Source organism: Nicotiana attenuata, chromosome 1 (genome assembly GCF_001879085.1).
Source record: "Nicotiana attenuata strain UT chromosome 1, NIATTr2, whole genome shotgun sequence".
NCBI lineage: Eukaryota > Viridiplantae > Streptophyta > Magnoliopsida > Solanales > Solanaceae > Nicotiana > Nicotiana attenuata.
In genome coordinates this window covers 35,950,602-35,975,105 of record NC_031989.1, presented here as the reverse complement: position 1 = coordinate 35,975,105, position 24,504 = coordinate 35,950,602, and the positions used below count along the sequence as shown (strand labels likewise).

At 38.7% G+C, this 24,504-nt stretch overlaps 1 protein-coding gene across 1 annotated transcript; it reads right to left on the bottom strand.

The window, feature by feature from the left end:
- LOC109234988 (ethylene-responsive transcription factor ERF098-like) lies at positions 11,746-12,429 on the bottom strand. The gene has a single exon (XM_019401017.1). The coding sequence runs from the start codon at positions 12,349-12,351 to the stop codon at positions 11,746-11,748; it is 606 nt and encodes a 201-aa protein (XP_019256562.1). The 5' UTR covers positions 12,352-12,429.

Below are 24,504 nucleotides of genomic sequence, written 5' to 3'. Positions count from 1 at the left end.
CTGAAGCACACAGGCTGCGGCACTCACTGATTTGCTTATGTATTAAATTTGTGTAAATAGTGCTTTATGTAAACAATGCATCTTTTGACAACAATTTTATTTTAATTGAGTTTGAACAGCAATTTTACTTAAACAATACAACTCAAACACAAACCTTACAAACCTAACACATAAACAAACAGTACAACTAATGAAAGCACTTGACACAACAGAAACATGAAGATACACTACAACACACAACACGTAAATGTCATCGCTTAGTTACGACCGCCTAGTATTCTCTCCATAATCCTCTCGAGCTTTCTTTCCAATTTCTTTTTCTCTTCTTCCACCTCCTTGATCTTCGCCTTCAACTCTTCAATTTCTTGTTCCGATTGGCGCTGTCTGTCCCACTGCCCATTACACACATCTTGAAGATGATACACCTGGTCTTTGTAGTATTCCTGCCGACATGGTTCATCAACCCATACCTTAAAATTGCATATAGGTACGTCGGGTTGCCTATAAAACTTGTTCATGCACGCCCAGTAGCGTCGTCCAGCTTCTTCCCATTCATCGTACATCATGCTTTTGTTTCCACATTCGCACTTTGGGCAACGAAAGGGTCGTACAGACATTTCTTAAAAAGAAGTTTGGTTTTATGGAAAATCTCGATTATAGGTTCTTTTGAAGCGTAGAAAAAAACTCGAACGTGCTTGTTATTTATAGGCAAGATATGAAATAGATCGTAGTATTATACTGCGAATTACAAACATGACAACTCCATAAAACGTAGTATTATACTACGAATTACATAGACATGACAACTCCACGAAACAGGGTTTTCACATGCTTTTCAGATTTTTCAGAACGAAATGACAACTCAATAAAACGTAGTACTGGAGTTCGAATTACTTATTAAATTCAGCTTTTTCAGAACGAAATGACAACTCAATAAAACGTAGTACTGGAGTACGAATTACTTATTAAATTCAGCTTTTTCAGAACGAAATGACAACTCAATAAAACGTAGTATAATACTGCGAATTACAAATTAGACAACTCCGTAAAACGTAGTATTATACTACGAATTACATATTAAATTTCTCTGACATAAAACAGGTTTTTCACAAGGTTTTCGACATAACATTTTAAATTTCCACATGACAGCTTTAGACTTGCATATTTCGACATATTTTTTATTGAAACAGAATTTGAACAAGAAATAATTTGAACATGAATTTTATTAGAAAATGAAACACAAACACAAAAGCGGGAAATCTAAAGACACATGACAGCACAACTGCTACAAACACATGACAATGGAAACATGAAAATACACTAGTACGCTTATTAAAAGTTAGCTACTATTTAATCACGATCGTGTCTTACAATTCGCTCCAACCACTCGAGTTGCTCTTCCAGGTTTTTTTCTCTTCTTCTGCCTCGTTGAGTTTGGCCTTCAATGCCTCAAGTTCTTCATTGGTTCGACGCTCGCTCTCCGCTTGGCTATGACATAAACAATGAAGCTCATAAATTCTTTCTTTATAGCGCTTTTGCTTACATGGTTCGTCCATCCAAACCTCAAAGTCACATGTAGGCTTGCCGGGTAACTCCTCGAGCTTGTTCTTACATGCCCAGTAGCGGCGTGCACCTTCTGGATACCATTTGAACAAACTGCATTTTTCTCCGCAGTAGCACCTTGGGACATAAACGTTTTGTGCAGACATTTCTTATAGAGAAACTTTGGTTATTGTTAAGCGAAGAATATAAGTACCATGCAACCGTTATTTATAGTCAAGATTTCAAACAAAAATGTAGTATAATACTGCAAATTACATAGTAAATTTCAATGACTTAAAACAGTGTTTCCACGTGCTTCTCAGCTTTTTCAGTAGGACATGTCAAATCCACAAAACGTAGTATTATACTACGAATAACATATTAAATGACCCTGACACGAAACAGGGTTTCACATGCTTCTCAACTTTTTCAAAATAAAGGACTAGGGGTATGCTTGATAGTTGGGTACATTGGACGAACTTGCACCAGGATTACCACCGCCAGGCCCACCACCTGAAGGACACTTACGACGGTCATGTCCAGTTTGAGAGCATATGCCACATTTACGCGCATAAACGGACTCACCAATATCCATTTGGTTCCGTATACGCGTTCTCTTTTGCACTTTCAGCTTGCGCAAATAGTCCTTGTTACATACCAACTTAAAAGGTTCCGGCGGTCCAATAATGCTCAGCACCTAATGGATGCAACTTCCCACTATACGTGTCTACGTATGCTGCAACACTGTATTGCCTATCAATGTAGTTTGTTGCCCCATATCCAACTTGTTGAAAGCACTTCAATGCATGTGGGCATGGCATGTGGTAGATGGTCCATTTCCCACATGAACATAACCTTCTATTTTCATTCACCGTCTGTAGATTATTCCCACGGTGTCCGTTGATAGCGGTCTTAACTTCAAAAATACCCCGTTCATGATCATACTGAAGAAATGAATGCCACTGTGCCCACCTTCTGTACCTTTCAAATCTTGTCATGAGTATTGGCATAAATTCAACACCCCTGTCAATCAATGACGATGCAGCTGCATGCCTTTCAAAAAACCTCTCTGCACTCTGTTTGAAAGTCATGCGGACCATGGCAGTGACAGGCAGTCCACGGGCAGACTTCAACAAGCCGTTGAATGACTCCGACACGTTTGTAGTGAGGTCTCCCCATCGTCTGCCTCCATCAGCATGCAATGTCCACATTTGAGGGTCATGTTGCATCAACCAAGTATAGGCTCGTGGTTCTATCTGCCGGATCGCTTCCATGCGCCTCGTGAATTTACACTGCTGGTGCTCAGTTGCAGCCATCCACATTAAGTCATGCAACGCCTTGTTAGGAAATTTCTTCTGGAAATTGGCCTTCAGGTGCCTCACACAGTAACAGTGGTATGCATATGGTTCCTGTCATTCAGGCAAGTGACATACAGAACTTAAAATACCACCATGCCGATCAGATATTAGACAAATACCTGAACGCTGTTTGACAACGTGCTGCTTCAAGTGGTTCAAGAACTGCGTCCACGTCTCTTCACTTTCGTTGGCACAAATGGCAAAAGCTAGTGGAAATATTTGTCCGTTGGCATCTACAGCAACTGCAATCAAAAGCTTAATATCATACTTTCCATAGACATGAGTACCGTCTATGGAAATTACAGGACGGCAATGCACAAAACCATCAATTGCTGGTTTAAATGACCAAAATACATAGTTGAATATATATTCCGGTCTGTCCGGACTTCGCTCACGCCTCCATTCAACAACAGTCCCGGGGTTAAAGTGTTGCAGTGCAGCCATGTACCTGGGCAGATTCGAAAAAGACTTATCCCAGTCGCCATAAATAAGTTCAAAGGCACGTTTGCGACCGAGATATGACTTTCTTTTGGTTAGAGTACAACCATACTCCTGGTGGGCGGCTGTAATACACTCTTTAATCTTGAACCTAATGGACACTTCCAAAAATGGAATCAAGACAAGGGAAATCAAGTCCACATCCAAGTTGAAGTGATTCTCATTGAATGTGTCCATTTTACATCTGTGCTCGCTAATAAATTTACCCACTTTTCACAAACCTGATTTCTTCTTTGTGGCACGCAGCATCCAGTGACAACCCATAAACCACCTACGGCATACAGCCTTGTATTTCTCCGTAGTTGACTCACTTATCGTCATCTCACGACACTCTCTTATATTGTAGATTTTTACAGCCCTAATTAGGTGAGCTTTATCGGGGAAATACATGCCCTTTGTCAGAACTGCTGGTCTAGATTCATCCCACATCATTGACCGTAATTCATCATCATCCCTTGTGAGGGCATCCACGTTAGGCATGTTTGGCAAACTATCAAGGTAGGGAATATTCCGCTCATGAAATGGCACGTGGGACTCGTACACTCTTGGTCTAGCGGGAGGTGGAGGAACATCTCCCTCGTCAGCTCGGGTTCAACATTCACTTCCTCCTCCTCATCATCACCCTCATCATGGAAGGGTGTGTCATCCCCAGACTCATCCGCATTGTTGTCATAATCACTTTCATCCTCCTGACTCTGCGCATCTGCCAAATCACGAGTAAATACGTCGTCTATGGGCAACTGTGTGAGGTCAGGAGCTTCAAGAAGCTCGTTTTCACTGCACAGAATACAAAGATAAGTTACCCAAAACTCAGGAAAAATACTTTAGATATAGCTATATCACTTTACTTACAAATCGTATTGTCTTGACGTTTCATGATGGATATTTTCATGTTGGTGATGACTCCCGGATGGACCACCGTCGTCCAATACTCCAGACATACGCATGTTCCAACTAGGGGCGGGGTCATAACTTGTAAAATTCATATCCAGACGATACCCCCTATAAAAAATATGAGTGTTAATACAAATCCAATTAAAACATAAAAAAAACATCACTAAAGCGTAGTAAAATTGAAGTTTACCAGTCGTCTTGTTGATTATATAAAGTGAAAAAATTATTTTGTGGCTGCTCATTTGCCGGTGGTGACAAGTTTAAATCAAGGCAAGCTCTTTCATCAGCAATCTGTCCGGCAAAAACTGCTCCAGAATAACCACCCGATGACTGGGGGTTATCCCTGCTATGCACGCCCTCATTACAGAGAACGTCTTCCACCTTGACGTACATTTCCAATAATTTTATTACAATAAATTCCCTGTATTCATCCGGAATCCGCAAAAAATCTCTAAGAGTTTCATCATCCTCGATGTTAAACTCAGAATAATAAGCAAACCCCTGCGGAGTCACTGAATAAGGAGATCTACCGGTTACTTTAAGACTAACCGAATGCCTCCGCTCACTCTAGTTTTTTACGTAACAACGATACCAATGTATCGTACTCCATATTAAGCGGCAATTTAACATGACACTGTGGAGGTGAGCTATACCTCACAGAGTTATTAGCCACCACAATCTCACCCCCCCCCAATACAGTGAAACCCTTATTTTTGGCACTTCAGACATTGTAAAATATTGATTGATAAGGAGAAGAGAGAATAAACGTATGTTTGAAGTTTAAGTGTTGAATGAATTTTTATAAAATTGAAGCGCCTATAAATAAGGCAAGTCCGACCTTGGGGTGTACAATTTTTTCAAAGTAATTCGCAGTATAATACTGCGAATTATGTATTTGAATTATTGTTATGTCAGTTAATTATTTGTGGGGCCTAAAATCAGCCTATTTCGCAGTACTGTACTACGAAATGTCATAAAAAATATTTTTTTAATATTTCGCAGTTTTATACTGCGAAATGCTTTAACGGCAAAAAATCCGTTAAGTCAAATCGCAGTATAAAACTGCGAAATACCCATTAATGTACCTTTTTTTTAAAACATTTAAAAAGTAGTTTTTGTACAAAAAATTATCATTTAAGTTTCGGACTCGCGTGAGGACCACCGCTAAGGCGTCCACAAATACACGGCCCGCAAAAGTAAAGTTCATAGAGGCTAATTTGAGCACAAGTTGTACCGCTGAGCGCAATGCAAAAGAGCGGCCGCAGAATATCTGACGCGGCCGCGGGGGTATTTTCACTGAGAGCATTGATTGAAGTTCAGAGACCCTGCAAGTCATGCTTAATAGAAGAACGCGGTCCACGTCCAAATTATGCGGCCGCGCTGGAAGCACACGCGGACGCGGGTGAAATTACGCTATCCGCGAAACCAAGTCCAACCCAAGCCCAGAATTGAAGAAACGCGGACCGCACTCGCTATTGCGCGGCCGCGGTCGGAATTACGCCTCCGCGAAACTTCTACAGGGGATTTTTTGTCCAGGGATTTTAGCCTAGTATAAGTAGATCTTTTTCACATTTTTAGGGTATGTCATATTTTGCTGAGCACGTGAACTGCTGGTTTTTACCTTTTTGAGTAATCTTAGAGTAGATTTGTCTTTAATCTTTAGATTCTCATCTTGTATTTGAATATTATGGCTTATATTTCATATCCATCTTTGATTTCTACTATTATTATGAGTTGCTAAACCCCATAGCTAGGGTTGTGACCCAACCCTAGTGTGGGTACTTAATGGGTCATGAATTTTAGGGCTTAATTATTTATGGGTTAGTGATATTTAGCTTAATTCATGCTTTAATTATAGAATTGGTGGTTGCAAACACCGATTCGTGCCTTGATGACTTAGACTCTTCTTGAGAAAGAGAGACTAAGTCTAGGAAAATTAGGCTAACAAGGAATTGGGGTGCATTCAAGAGATTGATAGCCTCAATTAAAGGGTTAAATCTAGAGATAGTAATACCCGACTTGAGCCAATATCATTTGTTATGCATGAACACGCATTTGGACTTGAGAAAGTCAAATCGGGCAATGTCACTCAAACTACCGAGAGGTATAGAGTGAGCACTTGTGTGTGATGGTTATATCACGACCCCAATCATAACAAGCTTGCCATGAATTCTCGATACCTGTTAGATATCCACCTAGGCGGAAGTCACTACCCAAGTCCCTTTTAATCCTAGAAAACAACCAACAAAAAAATAGTGTACTTAGCTTATTCTAGCATATTATATATAGCATTAGAAGTATAATCAATCATGATCATGTTTGGAGGTGCAATTTGGAATAACACGCACATCGAGATTAGTTAGATACCTGACTCCAAATATATTAATCACTGTGTAAATCGATCCCGACCTCTGTTGGGTAAAACTGCATCGACCATCCTTGCCACTCGATAGTGGTACAGGCTTGGAACCGATCAATCCTACAATCCGACTGTCATTAGTAGACTCCACCGCTTAGCTTGAATCCATAGAACACCTCATCAGCACCTCAAAGTACCATATCTTCACAGAATTCCCCGATTCCGTGTGGCTATTTAGCTGAATACTTCAAATATTCATGCAATACTGCTCATAGAACACCCCGAAGACTCTGCCAAGAGCGTACCCATCATTCCAATAGTCAAACAACTTCCCCCAAATGCTCTGAAATAATAACACTTGCACTCCACCGAATAGAAACCTCATATGAGAAACACGATATAAACTCATCATGTAGGAGATGGCCCACCGGTTATACTCAAATCGAAACCTTGCCATGAACCCACCTTAATCACAATAGCTAGGCCACCGGCCAATCTTCCCAAATATGTGCTTACCAACCACTTATGAACCCATACCACGAATGAACGACTGGAAGATTTAACACCGCATCTACTTCTGAGGCTAGACAACACATCGCGACGATAATCAAGCATCCATAGCCCGTCATAATCTATCTGCAGCATCACCGATCGTCAGTACATAATGAATACTGAGTGCACAACCTCACACATGAGCGATTGGGAGGAGTCAAAGTTGTAGATTTCAAGCTGAAACAAGGCCGCACGATAAGGAAAGAAGAAAGGGAAATTTTTCCTTAATGCCCTGTAGCCTCCCGAAGATAGGTATGGACGTCATTATATCGATGCGCAGGACTCTACTACACACTTGCTCATGACTCGTAGAACCTACTAACCTAGTGCTCTAATACCACCTTGTCACGACAAAAAAAAAATCACTGGTCGTGATGGCACCTAACTCGATCCGCTAGGTAAGCCAACTAACAGAAAATACAGTCCAAAAGAGATTATAGGAAAATAGTAAAGATTTATCTAAACATTTACAAATTTACCCAAGAACTGGTAGTACGACTCATGAGCTTTTAAGACTAAGAATTTGCAAAAAAACTAATACAAATAATTACACGTTCTGTTTGAAAATAACATAAACAGATTAGCAAAACCTAAGCTACCAAGAACAACTGGCAGCTATATCCAGAATGCAGGAACATCATCAGAGTCAGCACCCGACATCACTAGCGGCTTTGCTCCAAAAGTCTGTCCACAACGTACAGAAGTGTAGTATCAGTACAACCAACCTCATATACTGGTAAATATTTTTCCTAACCTCGTCTAAGTAGTGACGAGTCTTTTAGTTAAAATATGCTTATTGTTACAACATGTACATCAGACTAACAGTATAGGCAGTTCAAAACATAATAGATAAGAGTATCGTATACCACTCTGCGAGACAGTCAACAATTACTAGAAGGAATCACAGTATAAGAATTTCAATCTTTCCTAGTATGAGGAGTTTATCCAAGATTTCAAGTCAAATGGCACAGTAAAACCCTTCGTGCTTCTATCTCTCCCTCGCCATATTTAAATAATTTATATGTCAAATCAATTAGCACGGCAACACCCTTTGTGCGTTCAACTCATCCTTCCAAATGTATGTATAACAGAACCGATCAGATGACAAAAATACCTATAATAGGAATTACAAAGTAGGAAATACGCAAGTAGCAATAATGGACGAGGATATACATGTGGGCAACAGTAAAAGACTAGGCGAAATGCACGTGAATCATAAAAACAATTGGAAAACAATTACATGTCACATCAGATCTACAATTATAACAATTACATTTCAAGGTAAAGACATGAACGTATACACGGAAGACTAATATAAAACATAATGCGTAGCCCTTATCCTCGCCTGCACAGAAGCACCCGTCGTGCCATGACCTCACGAAAAAATACAAGCATAATAATATAAATGAAATGGCACGGCATCACCTTTCATTCTTTTACTCTCAATAATGTGGCACGGCATAACGCTTCGTGCTTTCACCCTCAATAATGTGGCACTGAATCACCCTTTATTTTTTTACTCTCAATAACCTGGCACGACATCACCCTTCATGCTTTACACTCTCCCTCACATGATAATGTATAAACAGTGGCACGACATCACCCTTCGTGCTTTACACTCTTCCTTACCAAGCATATGAATTTCAATGACAAATAGGCAAGAAGCATAAATAACATCAAGGAGAGTGTTTTAACGGATATTCCAAACAAATCCCAATCACAACTTTCCAAATCAACAATGATTCAACAATCCTCAAGAAACGTATTATTCAAATACTTCCACAAATCTCACAAATGATCCACAACACAAGTATAGAGTCTAGTATCTCAAGAATATCGGCCGTAGTAATGTAGTAATGATTTAGCATAGAGATGACCAAATTAGACACGTCAATGTATACTCAGAATTTCCGTCAAATATGATCAAGTTATAATAAGCTAAGTCTTGATTTCTAACATTTAATACTATGTTCTTAGTATCTAAGAGTCAAGTAAGGCATGAAGCAGGAAGGTCACGAAATTCTACAAACACAAGTGTAACATAATCCACCCCCCGAGCTTGATTACCCATGGCACATACATATACGCTCGTCACCTCATATATGTATCACCCCCGCATGTAGCAAATAATGACAAATAGGAGGAATAATTCCCTCAACAAAGTTAGGAAAAACACTTACCTCAATTCGGCTAACTCAGCACTCAATTTAGTCTTTTCTTCTACAAATTCGCCTACGCTCGACTCAATCTAGCCAACGACGACTTGAATACATCACACAATGCAAGAGAATACAATTTCGATTAATAAAGCTATGATTTTTATTCAATTTCTGAAACGTCAACGAAATTCAAACACCGGGTCCGCCCGGTCAAAACCCGGGTCCAAGGGTAGGTCTTGACTACCCATGGCCTCACGAGTCCAAATATATGTTTTGTTTTCAAATCCGAGTTCTATTCAACTCTCAAATACCAAATTTTCATTTTTCAAAGCATTGACAAAATCCCCAAATTTTCCCTTAGATTTCCCATGAATTTGATGTTAAATCTTATATAAAATCATGATATATAGTTGAAAATTGATTAGAGTCACTTACCCAATGATTTGGTATGAAAATTCCTTCACCAAATCGCCTCTCATCGAAGCTAGGGTTCAAAATATATGAAAATAAAACTGAGTCACGGAATTCTCAACACTTAACTGGCTGCTGATGTTGCATTTGCGATATGGGGTTTGCAAATGCGAACAACTTTCGCAAATCCGAAGATTTGGAATCTCTGCTGCCTTCGCAAATGCGATCAAACTGGTCGCAAATGCGAGCATTGGTGCTTCGCAAAAGCGGAAAATTCTTCGCAAATGTGAATCCTTCTCCTGCAGCCCAGCTTTGCAATTGCGAGGCTGCCTTCGCAGATGCGATGGCCGCATCTGAAACCAAAACATCGCAAATGCGACAAAACCAGAACCAACACTCAAGAATTATGAAAATTCATTCCGAAACCAATCCGAAACTCACCCTAGCCCTCGAGACTCTAAACCAAATATGCACACAAGTCTAAAAAAATCATATGAACTCGCTCGCGCGATCACAACATCAAAATAACCTCTAAAACCACGAATCAGATGCATGAAGATTAACTTAAACTTCAAGAACTTCTAGAATCGCAACCAAGCATCCGAACCATATCAAATCAACTCCGAATGGCGCTAAATTTTGCAGACAAGTTCTATATGACAAAAGAAACTTACTCAAAGCTTCAAATCACACATAACAACCTTGAAATGACAAAACACACCATAAGTCAAAATCAATGAACTTTGAAACTTCAACTTCTACAACCGATGCTAGAAACCTATCAAATCACCTCCAATTCACCTAAGATTTTGCACACAAGTCACATTTGCCATTACGGACCTATAACAACTTCCGGAATCGGAATCCAACCCCGATATCAAAAAGTCCACTCCCGGTCAAACTTCTCAAAAGTCCAACTTTCGCCATTTAAGACTAATTCGACTACGGACCTCTAAATTACAATCCAGACGCTCTCCTAAGTCCATAATCATCCAACTGAGTTAACGGAACTGACGAAACTCCATTCCGAGGTCAAATTCTAAAAAGTCAAACTTGGTCAATTCGTCCTACTTAGAACTTAAATCTTGAAGTTCATATTTCCAAATCGATTCCGGATAACTTGAAAACCAATACCGACTATTTATGCAAGTCAAAGATACTCGAGCCCTCAAAATACCGAGCGAAGTGCAGATACTCAAAACGACCAGTCGGGTCGTTAAAAAATTCAAGCTGACAAAGTGGCTTCATGGATGAATGTGCCCTTAGTGCCTAAAATCCTGAGCATATATGTCCTAACAGTTGCTACGATTTTTGAAAATTGAACCAAGACTACATCTTTAGCTATAGAATTATGTGCAAACAAATGTATCGTGGCTACAAGATTACAATTGCTACAATGACTTCAACCGCATAGCAAAACTTAGAATTAGCTACAATTAATATTGTAGCAATATAAATTCGTGGCTATATTAGTTTGCCATGATATTCGTCGTAGCTATTGAGTCAATTATTGCCACGGTTTTTACAACTTGAAGCAAAATATTCGATATTTTATTTGATATTATTTATTGTGGCTAAAATTTTTTTATTGCTACAATAATTTAAATGCGTGGCAAAAACGAACAATTAGCTACAAATTTATGATGTAGCCGTAAATGTGTAGGTATTTTCGCAGTTATTGTCACGATACTAACCAACTATAGCAAAACGGAGGAATTAGCTTTGCCAATTTACTTTTTGTAGCTAAGAAATTTCACCAAATTGTGAACATCCACGAAATTTCAAGTTTTATGGCTATTGCTAGGTACTAGCCACGATTTTTTTATTTGTAGCAAAGAATTCGTAGTTGTAGATGCATAATGTTGTAGTGTAAGTATAAGATTTTTCTTCAGGTCAAAACACTAGACGCTAAACAATCTCTTCTACGATACTTTAGGTCGTATCCAACGTTGGTCGTCGTAGTCTAAGACTGTTAATNGCTGTTAATTAGGTCAACATTTCTCCTCTTTGAAATCGGACCATCATTCTGATCAGATGAAAGCTCAATATCCGGTGAACGTGAACGTCTCCTTGGCCTCACTATGTTAATTTCAGTAACATTAGATTCAATCAAGTGAGGGAAATTGAGTACAGCTCTTGAACCACGCAGTTTAAATGCAGTTCTGTCATAAGCCAATGCTGCATCCTCAGGAGTTTCATATGTCCCAAGCCAAAGTCTAGCGCCTTTTCTTTCAGGATCCCTTATTTCTGCAGCATATTTTCCCCATGGCTTCCTCCTCACTCCTTTGTATTTTTTCTTTTCCAAAGGCACCTGATCTGAAGATAGCTCCTTATTATTTTCTGACGAAGTCTCTTGCAATGGGACGATATGATCATCTGCATATTTTTCTTGATTGTGTTGAACCATGTTTTGTGCAAATATGGTGTTCTCTGAACTTGGGTTTCTAGGTGTTTGGATGGTGTTATTGAATGAGTTTAGTTCTGAAAAGATTTGGGAAAAGTCAGGATCATTGAAGAGATCATGTTGCATGGGGTCAAGAAAATTTTGCTGATCAAACTCTAATGATATTCCCTGCATCTTTTTCTTTTCTTTTTTTAACAAAAGGGGAATATATTAAAGTACTTTTTGTGATTGTGGTGTACATGCACTTGGAGTAGTGGCAATGAGAATAAGAAGATGATGTATACAGTAAGTATATATATATATATATATACATATATATATATATATATATATATATATACATATATATATATATATATATATGTATATATATATATATATATAGGTTTAGGAATTACGAACTGATCAGGGGGGCCGGCCGTGGGTGTTAACATTAGTATTATGGTTTCGTGAGTAAGTAGTGCATGAATGTGTTAAGTTGTACCTTTCTAGTCACCAGTCAAAGTCTAATAAATTTGGGTTGTTTTCAAAAGCGGAATTATATGAGGAGTAAGGATATGTCTCCAACGCAATAATGCTTGAAAGTGATGCCTGCTATGTATTGGTAATTGCATTAATACTAAGTTGAAGACATTGAAATATTGGGATATCACGGAAAACAATTACTCGCACTTGATCTCTATATCAAATTAGTACATCTTTTTTTTTTTATAACCGTGATGTTCGTCCCAACTTATGCACGCCTCAACTAATTCTACGGGATATATGTCACGATCCGGAATTCCACCATCGAGACCGTGATGACGCCTAACATTTCACTTGCTAGGCAAGCCAACGTTAGAACAATTAATCTACTCCTTTCAACAGCTTAAATCAGATATTAAAGAAGGACAGAGATAACTAAATAAATTTAAAGTAACAATGTGGAAGTGGAACTGGCCAAATATCTATTACAATTTCCCTGAATCCTGGTGTCACGAGTGCACGAACTACTAGAGTAATACACATAAGGGGCTGAAATGAGTAATAAGCTGTTCGAATGAAAGTACACAGCTAAATAGACAGAGGAAGGGGACTCTAGGAGCAGGGGGCGCTGAACAGCCGTACCTCAAGTCTCCGCTAATTTCTGATCCGAGCTCGCTAATAACCGCCGCTGGGACCGTCTCCAAAATCTGCACAATGTGCAGAATGCAGTTTAGTACAACCGACCCCATGTACTGGTAAGTGCCGAGCCTAACCTCGACGAAGTAGTGACGAGGCTAAGGCGGGTCACTTACGTTGAAGCCTGTATGCAGTCTGTAATAATGGCAAACCAGTGTCGTCCAAAATTACCAATCTCTACCTGCTCAAATAAAAGTACCGGAAAACGACGCAACTCAAGAAAATGAAACATATAGGTTGTTACGGCGCGCAACCCGGTCCCACCAGATATCACATAGTCCTCCATATATATATATATATATATATATATATATATATATATATATATATATATATATATATGTATGTATGTATGTATGTATGTTGCGGCATGCAATCCGATCCCACCATATATCAATATCAATATCGTAATTCACCGTTATTTTACCATATCAAATCCACCCTTATTTCACTTGTTGCGAGCGTGTAATCCGATCCCACCATATATACATATTCACCCTTATTCCACCATATCAATCCTCTCTTATTACACATGTTGCGGCGTGCAACCCGATCCCACCATATAGTACCAAACACTCAATGTACACAATCAAATCAACATGCTAAATCATAAGGCATTTACGATAACTAAATACCAAACTGAACCAAGAAAAGGAACCTTGTTTAATATAGAATCTACCTAAATAATACTACACAGCGAGATCGAACAAGCAATTTACAGTTAAAAGGTACAAACAAGTCAAATTAAGGAAATTGCGGGGATTGGGGGAACTATGAAGTGAGCTAACATGGTTAAAAGAAGAAGATATTGATTAACACGTAATAGTTAAGCATGGAAAACATCTAGAGCATATAGCAATTATGACAGGGAAGGAAACAGTTAAGGTAAAGCAGTAAATAAGGGAAAAACAGATATTTCGGTGGCGTATAAGCACTTGTCACCTTGCATATACTCCGCTCCCATTAAATTCACATAACACAAAGTCCGAAGGTTCCTAATTTCCTGAAGTCAAGGTTAGACACAACACTTACCTCGCTCCAAAGGCCACCCAAAGCTCAATCACAACTTTGTCCTTCAAACACGTCTCCGAACCAACAATATCTAGCAAATCACCAACCAAAATATTTTAAAATAAACCTTAGGAATCACCCACAATCGATAAAAATTCAATTTAGGCCATTATTGAATAAGTCAACACTCGGGCTCGCTTGGTCCAAACACGAAATTCGGACCAAAACTTGATTACCCATTCACCCCCGAGCTCGGATATGTAATTGGTTTTGGAATCCGACCTCAATTTGAGGTCTAAATCTCCAATTTATCAAATCCCTAGTTTCTACCCAAAATTCCCCAATTCCACCATGAAAACCCTCAATTCTAGGTTGAAATCTTGTAAAATGAAGTGAAGGATTGAAAGAAACTTGTTTAGAATCACTTACCTATGATTTGGGGAAGAAAAAGTCTTTGGAAAATCGCCTCTTGTGGTTTAGGTCTTTAAAATTTGAAGAATGAATCAAAAATATCGTCTAACTTTACTTTTACACAATTGCAGATGTCTCATTTGCGACCTGAGCTTCGCAAAGCTCACGAATGCGAGAAAGGTATCGAAAACGCGAACCTGTCACATTTCTGCTTCTGTCGCAATTGCAATCATATTGTTCGCAAATGCGGAACTGGCATCGTAATTGTGACCCCCTATGCGAAGAACCTGTTCCCTAGACCAACTTCGCAAATACGAAGCTGTCATGCTTGCAAATGCGAACTCTGATCTCGCAAATGCGAGATCAGAGGCCAATTCCCAGAAATTGAAGATATCAGCAATGCATAAGTCCAATTTCACTCTGTTGCCTATCTGAAATTCACCCGACCCCTCGGGGCTCCAAATCAAACATGCACACAAGTCTAAAAACATCATACGAACTTGCTCGCGCGATCAAAACGCTAAAGTAACACATAGAACTACGAATTTAGCACCAAATCAAATGAAATTCTCAAGAACTCTTTTGAAATTTCCATTTTCTCAACCGGACGTCCAAATCACCTCAAACCAATTCCGTTTTTACATCAAATTTGCAGAAATATCCGAAATATTATATTGAACCTGTACCGTGCTCCGGAACAAAAATACGGACCCGATACCAACAAGATCAAACATCAGTACTTTTCTTAAAAACCAATAATTTTTTAGATTTCAATTTTTAACAATTCATAACTCGGGCTAAGGACCTCCGGATCTGATTTCGGGCATACGCCCAGGTCCCATATTTTTATACGAATCCGGGTCCATTTAACAAAAATATAGACCGAAGTCAACTCAAATGATATTTTTAATAGAAAATTCCTTTTTTATCAACTTTCAACACAAAAGATTTCCGGAATCACGCCCGAACTGTGCACACAAATCGAGGAGGGATAATATGAGGTTTTAAAGCCCTCGTAACACAGAATTTTATTTTAAATCATAAGATGACCTATCGGGTCATCACTGTCACGCCCCAAAATCCGAGGAGCACGACCGGCGCTCAACCGAGTAAATCCGACTGAGCAAGCCTGACAGGTTTCATACACACTACCCAATCTTTGAATAAAGAGGAAATATACATCATTAATCAAATTCTATAAACAAGTCTTTAACGATTTCCATTTCACTTCCATTAGCAACTTCGTTCATAATTTTGAAGATATACTAGTTTTATACATCTTTTCCAAACATCATTATTTCTATTTTACCCCAATACCTGACACTATCCACAACCTGTCTACGGAGCCTCTAAACATAACTGAAGTGTAATGTAATATGAAAATACCGGTAACAAGGCTCCGGCTATACCTCAAATACAAAGTACATGATAAAGAGATGAAATAGGACCCCGAAATGAAGTGGGGCTCACCAAGTCAGCTGAAAAGATGATGCAGAACTAGCTGCGACCAACACTGCCTGCAATAGAAACACCTACATCCATTTAAAGACGTAGCGCCCCCGGCAAAAGGGATGTTAGTGCCATCGAATAGCACTAGTATGTATAACTAAACACCATCTCAATAGAAAGAACTATCATACAAGAACAAAGAAATCATAAGTATTCAACCAAAGCTTTAAACAATCACTACATCATCAAATACAAATAAGGGATCACATAACTTTCACACAATTTCCATAACTTTAGTTTGGGGCATTCCATATTGTTGCATCATTATCCACATTACCACCGCTTTCTTGAGCGGAGTCCGATCACAGCCCGATCGGCTAAGCCGTCTCCCCGAGACGTTACCATCATTTCACTCTCACTTTCCACTTTCAATTATCAATACATTACCACCACGGGTGTATAACATGGCGTCCGATCATGACCCGATCGGCTAAGCCGTCTTACAAGACGTTACCTCAATCACAATTTCATTTCAATTTTTACTTCACATATATCAATTCATAGGCACTTAGGGCCACAATTATCACATCATACTTGGCACTAGGCCATATTTCACAACTCATATTCCACAATACATTCACTTTCAACAACAAACTTACAATTTAAGATAATGGGCATACACAAGAGAAATTCAAGTTATAAGCATAGAGAGGAATTCTCATGATTCGGCACAATAATCACAATTTAAACTTGACTTGAAATCTAGGCAATTTAGCATATACTTCACATTCTTCAATCTCAATTTATTGTCTAAGCATTTCAATACATGATTCACATTCCTTGCACCTTTTCAAGTTACCAAAAATAGCATATTGATCATATTGAGACGTATCTTTCACGCATATAAGGTTGCAACATCAATTCATGTGGAATAACAATCAATACAAGAACCCAAACTTTAATCTTACCGCATTTACACAAGCACCAACGGAGCTTAATTTCTAAAAAGACAGGATTTTAGCCATACATACCTAGTTTAATCTTTCCTTAAGTTACTACGACGTTCCGGAAATTCTAGCAATCCCAATCTACTTGAGACATAACAAAATTGAATCACAAATTAGGAAGCTATTCATGGTTTCATCTCATTTGAGCATTTTATCAAATACTAGTTGAGCATCTTAATTTCAAATCTCTTTTTCAAGGTTTCCTTCATTTCCCAATCCAATCTTTACTTATTTATGTTCAACAATCTTTCCACAAACCTAATTTGTACATGCATGTATACATAATGATATTACACCCAAGAATCATACCTCAACAATCCCATCTTATACCCAAAACTCGAAAGTACGGTCTAATGTATAGAACCTTACCTCTTAGATGAAGAACTTGTGATTGGGTTCTTTGATTCTTGAAGATTGATGCAAGATTGGATGATTTGAATGTTGCGTTCCTCCCTCTCTCTCTAAAATACTCTCACCTCTCTTTAGAATGCTCATGAAATCACCCCAAAATGAACCCGAAAGCCTATATATTAAAATGGGGTCGGGTCATGAAAATAGGAAGATTAACCCTCCGAATTCGGGTCTGCGGTCGCATAATGGACCGCAGAATGGGTATGCTGGCCGCAAATGCGTCGCAAAACTCGATGCCCAAAACTGGGCTACACTGGTCCAATTTGCGACCAGATTTGCGATCGCATATCGGTTATGCGGACCGCATAATGGTTTTGCGATCGCATATCTGACACAGGATCGCATTTTTCCAGCCTTTGGTAATTTGATCATAACGTTGTGTAGGAATGTCCAAATGACGAATGGTTTGAAGCGTTGGAAACTAGACTCGAAGACCTTTCACTTGATAGGGTGCTCATCACATAAAACCATATATACATATAGATGTGGTCGTCCAAAGTGGGGACTTGTGCGAACTCATTTGGAATTTTTGCCTATTATGAAATTTTCCAATTTGACTTGGACTTAGGCCTCCCATTAGACTACGCATTACACATTATAAGGCTTATACACCTATTTAACAAATCCAATTGATCCCCACCATGTTAATAGCATACAAAATATTATAATTGGCCTACGTGGCATAAGGAAATCCTAGATTACTTAGCGAAATTTTCCGGGGCCTTACATTCTCCCCCCCTTAGGAACATTCGTCCTCGAATGAGGAGTAGAGTCCGACTTAAACGCTTAATATAATAAATCTCTTTTCTCACCTACCTCAAGTCCCTAAATTTTTCAGAAATTTCGGCAGAGTATCCTTTGTAACTAGGCCTATCCACCTGCCAGAGAACCACCAAAACCATCCTAAAAACACATCCACAAGTCGACAAAGCACCACAATGTATATATCAATAACATGAACCTCAGCATTACAAGCACTATATTATCATAACGACACCTGAACATGGACTGCACATTTTAGATCATATCACCTATAAGCTACCTTTCAAGTCAAAGCTTATTGATATACAATCAAGCGAAAATATTTTCCTTCCATGACACTTTCGGCCTTCAAGGTGGCCTCCTCGACTCGTAAGCTTTGCCATAACACTTCACGGAAGCAATCCCAACCCTTAAACTTATCTAACAAGGATGACAGCTAGACACCTCGCATAAGCTAACTATCCATCAACATTCACCTTCAATAATTTACACCAGGATGATACACAAATGATCTCCACCTACCTTCTTAGACATAGACATGTGAATACACAAAATACATGGAGAACAACGATTCAAAACATCATACTCCTAGTGCGACCTAATGGGAAATGCGCATACGTACCCTTCATTATCAATTCACATAACATCTACAGGGAAAAATTTTGAGAATAATCGGTTCACCCTCCTGAATTCTAAATCTCTACTCGAACACCCATGCTAAACCTTTGATGGCCTTCGACGATTACTCTGATATGTACTATCATAAACTGGCCATAAAACTACCTATCGAATATATGTGATCACACGGGAATGATCCCCATTTGACATGTTTGGACCTTCAATACCTAATAAATTTAATGCAATGAGGAACACAGAGTTCAAGATTGGGTTGGAGTTATCTAGGAATTCATTAATGCGCTGAGCAGAGTACTTTCTGAGGTTATATGATAAGGGACATGAAAATTACAACTAACAATGCCGACATGGTTAATCACTCTGACGACATCAATTATTAGACACATGAGGCATAGGGGTAAGTAGTACATTGGCAATAGGAATCATTAAGGAGGAATATTCAAGTACATGACCCCAGTCGTCTCCTAGAGTGTAGGGAAAATCAATTTATCAAAATTGAGAATACTCTGGAACCTTGAATACGATATGGGATTCAAAATACATGAAGTTGAATTACACTCCTGACGTTAGCTGACACAAGGAATCTATGCCATAAGCCCATGAGGATGAAAATGAAGTTAAACACTTATGAGATTATCATAATTCAAACATCTTAACCCTCCCTGACAATTGACCCTATATGAGAGAACTAAAGATACGACAACTTGTCTTCCAAATCAATATGCTCATGATATGTGCAAAAATCTGAAGGCATCTAATCTCAACCTTTCATGAGTAAAACCACATAGCCAGGACATCTAAATGTTGGGACGAATTCATGTATTGGTTAGAGGCGTTCTAATGGTTAACATGATGCTCCGGGGAGAAAGACATATGACACTCCTATCCACCCAAGGAGGTGGAATACCAAGGGTAGCAAAACTCCCCTCACATGACAATGATATGGTCAATTATCCTAGAAGTCGAGTGAGCGGAAGGCCACATAACCCATCCAATCCGACCCATTTAAGACTTTTTGAAAAGGGGACACACTTTGGTTTGAAATCATGGCAATTTAAGCTTGAACTTTAAGGAAAATCATTACTTTTAAAACCCATGAGACAAGCCCTTGTAGTCCTAGAAAATCATCAACAATGGCAAGAAAGTACTTAAAACCATTACGAATTGGTATAAAACAAGTCCTCAAAGTGCCCACATGGATAGTTTTGAAATAATGAGACATCTTAATGCATTTATTGGGGAAAAGTAACCTAGGTTATCTAGTCACAGGGACAAGCAGAGCAAGTAAATGGTTGTTAGAAGAGCATCTACAAGGAATACCAATAATATTTATTTATTCTAACAAAAGGAATATGTCCCCATACTTAGTGCTATAAGACTTCCTCTTTGATGCTATGAAACATAAATGCATTTTACAATGAGAGTTATCAAAAGAAATAGATAGTAGGGCGGCAAAACTAATGAGCACTATTTGGAACCAACAAGCTTAAACTAAGTTGAAGACATTAGAAGTCCATAGTAAAGGGGAATTTAGCCACCTTCAGTGTCCTTTTAGAAAAGGGGGCTTGTAGAGTACATAAAAGTGAGGTGAATTTAATCGAATCATATAGATGGATAACTAGTCGAGACAACGAGATAATATCGCATTGAATATTACGGGTGAACAACACATGATGCAAGACAAATGAAAAGAAAGTGAGAGAGCCTATGGAAGTAACCTTTACATTGTAACCACTAGGGAGGGTGAAAATATAAAGCGATTACGAGAAGCTACATTTTTAAAAGAAGATATCTGTATGAAGTCACGTGATGTATAGCTCCAGAATTCAAAAATCCAATTATGTTTAGCAACTCTACTTCATAATGAAGCACTACAATACACTTCTACACAACCAACTATTACAAACCACATTGGGAGATGCTATAAGACTTGACTGAGAGAAAGGCTTTGACATACGAATGTGTTACTAGGTGTATTGTCCCTTGGTCAACCCAAAACCAAAAAGCGAGAGTTAGACTGATAAGCAGATCGTTGGACTAGCATATGTGTAGATAATTCATTATCGAAAGGAGATCATTCAATTCTCAGCAATTGCGGTATGCTATCAACCCTTGATGGACTTGAAGTGAGGTGGGAACCCAATGAGATAGTATAAAATAATCATGGAAGGTTTGCAGATGTTCATAATGAGTTCTCCATGGATTTTGACTTGAGAAATACCTAGATGCTAATGAAAGACAGAAAGACAAGAGAAATAGACGTGGTGCTACGATAAGATAACCCCCAAAGGTGCGCTTGGTCTTGACGGAGAGCCTAGTAAGGGTCCTTACGAGAAAAGAAGTGTTACAATAACACATAGAAGGATATGTTCTCTCATGGTTATCGAACAAGTGTTGGGGAAACTAGCACAATGAATTCACTAACTAAAGAACATAATTAACACATGTTTTGGAGGTGTAAAGAGAAAATAAAAAATTGTTATAAGCTGGACATGCTTCTGCTACATTAACTCCCAACTGCAATATACGACCACGCCACGAACGACCATAATAATAGGACAAAGTGAGCTACTTACTACGGGATGTCCCAAGTGGACACGAAAGTTATGGCGACACAAGATCTTCCTATGACGGGGATGTGAGGATCTCAATTTTCAGAAAGACTTTATGCACACGATGACCATTTCGATTTACATGCACTCATGTGATAGGTGTTAAGGTATGCTCTTATGTTACTAAACAGTGAGAAGCTTTCATGATGATACTCGCAAGAGAGTGGATTGACTGTTCAAACCATATAAGCCATATACACAACTGAGTAAAAGAGTGACTCGAGAAGGATCGCAACTCTGGGATGCTTTGCATGGAACTTGACACCATATAGGTAAACTTTACGATGGTGCATGCATAGGCACAAATGAGCAGACGTTGTCCATAAAAAGATTTTGTAACAAATTCATCGGATGTAGTCCCCTGTTGAGAATTTAGAAAAGAAAGTGGAAAGTATTAATCCTAGAGTTATAACTCCATTCAAGGACAGAATTATAGAACTTGATTTCCACAAAAATGTAAATAAGAGGGTTTGTAATAGAGTGGATTCACGAATAATGCGTCTCGTTCAAAGAGTCGATACATGCAATGTTTTGTTATTCAACACCTTGTTAAGACCATGTTTATGAGAATTCTTCAATATGGATGTACATATACAACGAGTAGAAATTTTGATTTGACTCACTTAATGACTTTAGGTTGGCAGGGCAATAGCTTAATCGATACTCCTCGACTCCACATCCCTAACGTACTTAGGTAACATATTGATATACTACATGATCTGGTGGTGCAGAGACATTAATAGGAACAAGGGTACTCCCCTTAGCAACAAGTTCTACCAAATCCCTCCACAGCTCAATACATTCTCCTAACAAGTCCTTGGGCAATCCACTCGGACTCAATGGTGGGATCAATCCCTCTTTACATGCTTCAAATTCGCGGATTATGGTATCAAGGTTACCAATCTTGAGAATAAGACTTAGAGAGGAAATCAGCTCCCTATCTTGAGCTATATCGCACGATCTGGAGTATCAAAGAAGGGTGAAATTCCTAAATGCCCAAGTAGCCTCTAGCTTATAGATTTGGTCGACTTCACACCGATAAGGACTCTACTAGACACGGCTCTGAGACATCCTAGGACACATTAAAACCTTAGGCTCTGAAACCAAGTTTGTCACGCCCCAAATCCGAGGAGCACAACCGGCGCTCAACCGAGTAAACCCGACTGAGCAAGCCTGACAGGTTTCATACATACTACCCAATCTTTGAATAAAGAGGAAATATACATCATTAATCAAATTTTATAAACAAGTCTTTAACGATTTCCATTTCACTTCCATTAGCAACTTTATTCATAATTTTGAAGATATACAAGTATTATACATCTTTTCCAAACATCATTATTTCTATTTAACCCCAATACCTGACACTATCCACAACCTGGTTACGGAGCCTCTAAACACGACTGAAGAGTAATGTAATATGGAAATGCCGGTAACAAAGCTCCGGATATACCTCAAATACAAAGTACATGATAAACAGACGAAATAGGACCCCGAAACGAAGTGGCGCTCACCAAGTCAGCCGAAAGGATGATGCGGCGCTAGCTGCGACCAAAACTGCCTGCTATAGAAACACCTACATCCATTTAAAGACGTAGCGCCCCGGCAAAAGGGACGTTAGTGCCATCGAATAGCACTAGTATGTATAACTAAACACCATCTCAATAGAAAAAACTATCATACAAGAACAAATAAATCATAAGTATTTAGCCAAAGCTTTAAACAATCACTACATCATCAAATACAAATAAGGGATCACATAACTTCACACAATTTCCATAACTTAAGTTTAAGGCATTCCATATTGTTACATCATTATCCACATTACCACCGCTTTCTTGAGCGGAGTCCGATCACGGCCCGATCGGCTAAGCCGTCTCCCCGAGACGTTACCATCATTTCACTCTCACTTTCCACTTTCAATTATCAATACATTACCACCATGGGTGTATAACATGGTGTCCGATCACGGCCCGATCGGCTAAGCCATCTTACAAGACGTTACCTCAATCACAATTTCATTTCAATTTTTACTTCACATATATCAATTCATAGGCACTTAGGGCCACAATTATCACATCATAGTTGGCACTAGGCCATATTTCACAACTCACATTCCACATCACTTTCACTTTCAACAACAAACTTACAATTTAAGATAATGGGCATACACAAGAGAAATTCAAGTTATAAGCATAGAGAGGAATTCTCATGATTCGGCACAATAATCACAATTAAAACTTGACTTGAAATCTAGGAAATTTAGCATATACTTCACATTCTTCAATCTCAATTTATTGTCTTAGCATTTCAATACATGATACACATTCCTTGCACCTTTTCAAGTTACCAAAAATAGCATATTGATCATATTGAGACGCATCTTTCACGCATATAAGGTTGCAACATCAATTCATGTGGAATAACAATCAATACAAGAACCCAAACTTTAATCTTACCGCATTTACACAAGCACTAACGGAGCTCAATTTCTAAAAACACGGGGTTTTAGCCATACATACCTTGTTTAAGATTTCCTTAAGTTACTACGACGTTTCGGAAATTCTAGCAATCCCAATCTACTTGAGACATAACAAAATTGAATCACAAATTAGGAAGGTATTCATGGTTTCAGCTCAATTGAGCATTTTATCAAATACTAGTTGAGCATCTTAATTTCAAATCTCTTTTTCAAGGTTTCCTTCATTCCCCAACCCAATCTTTACTTATTTATGTTCAACAATCTTTCTACAAACCTAATTTGTACATGCAAGTATACATAATGATATTACACCCAAGAATCATACCTCAACAACCCATCTTATACCCAAAACTCGAAATTAAGGTCTAATGTATAGAACCTTACC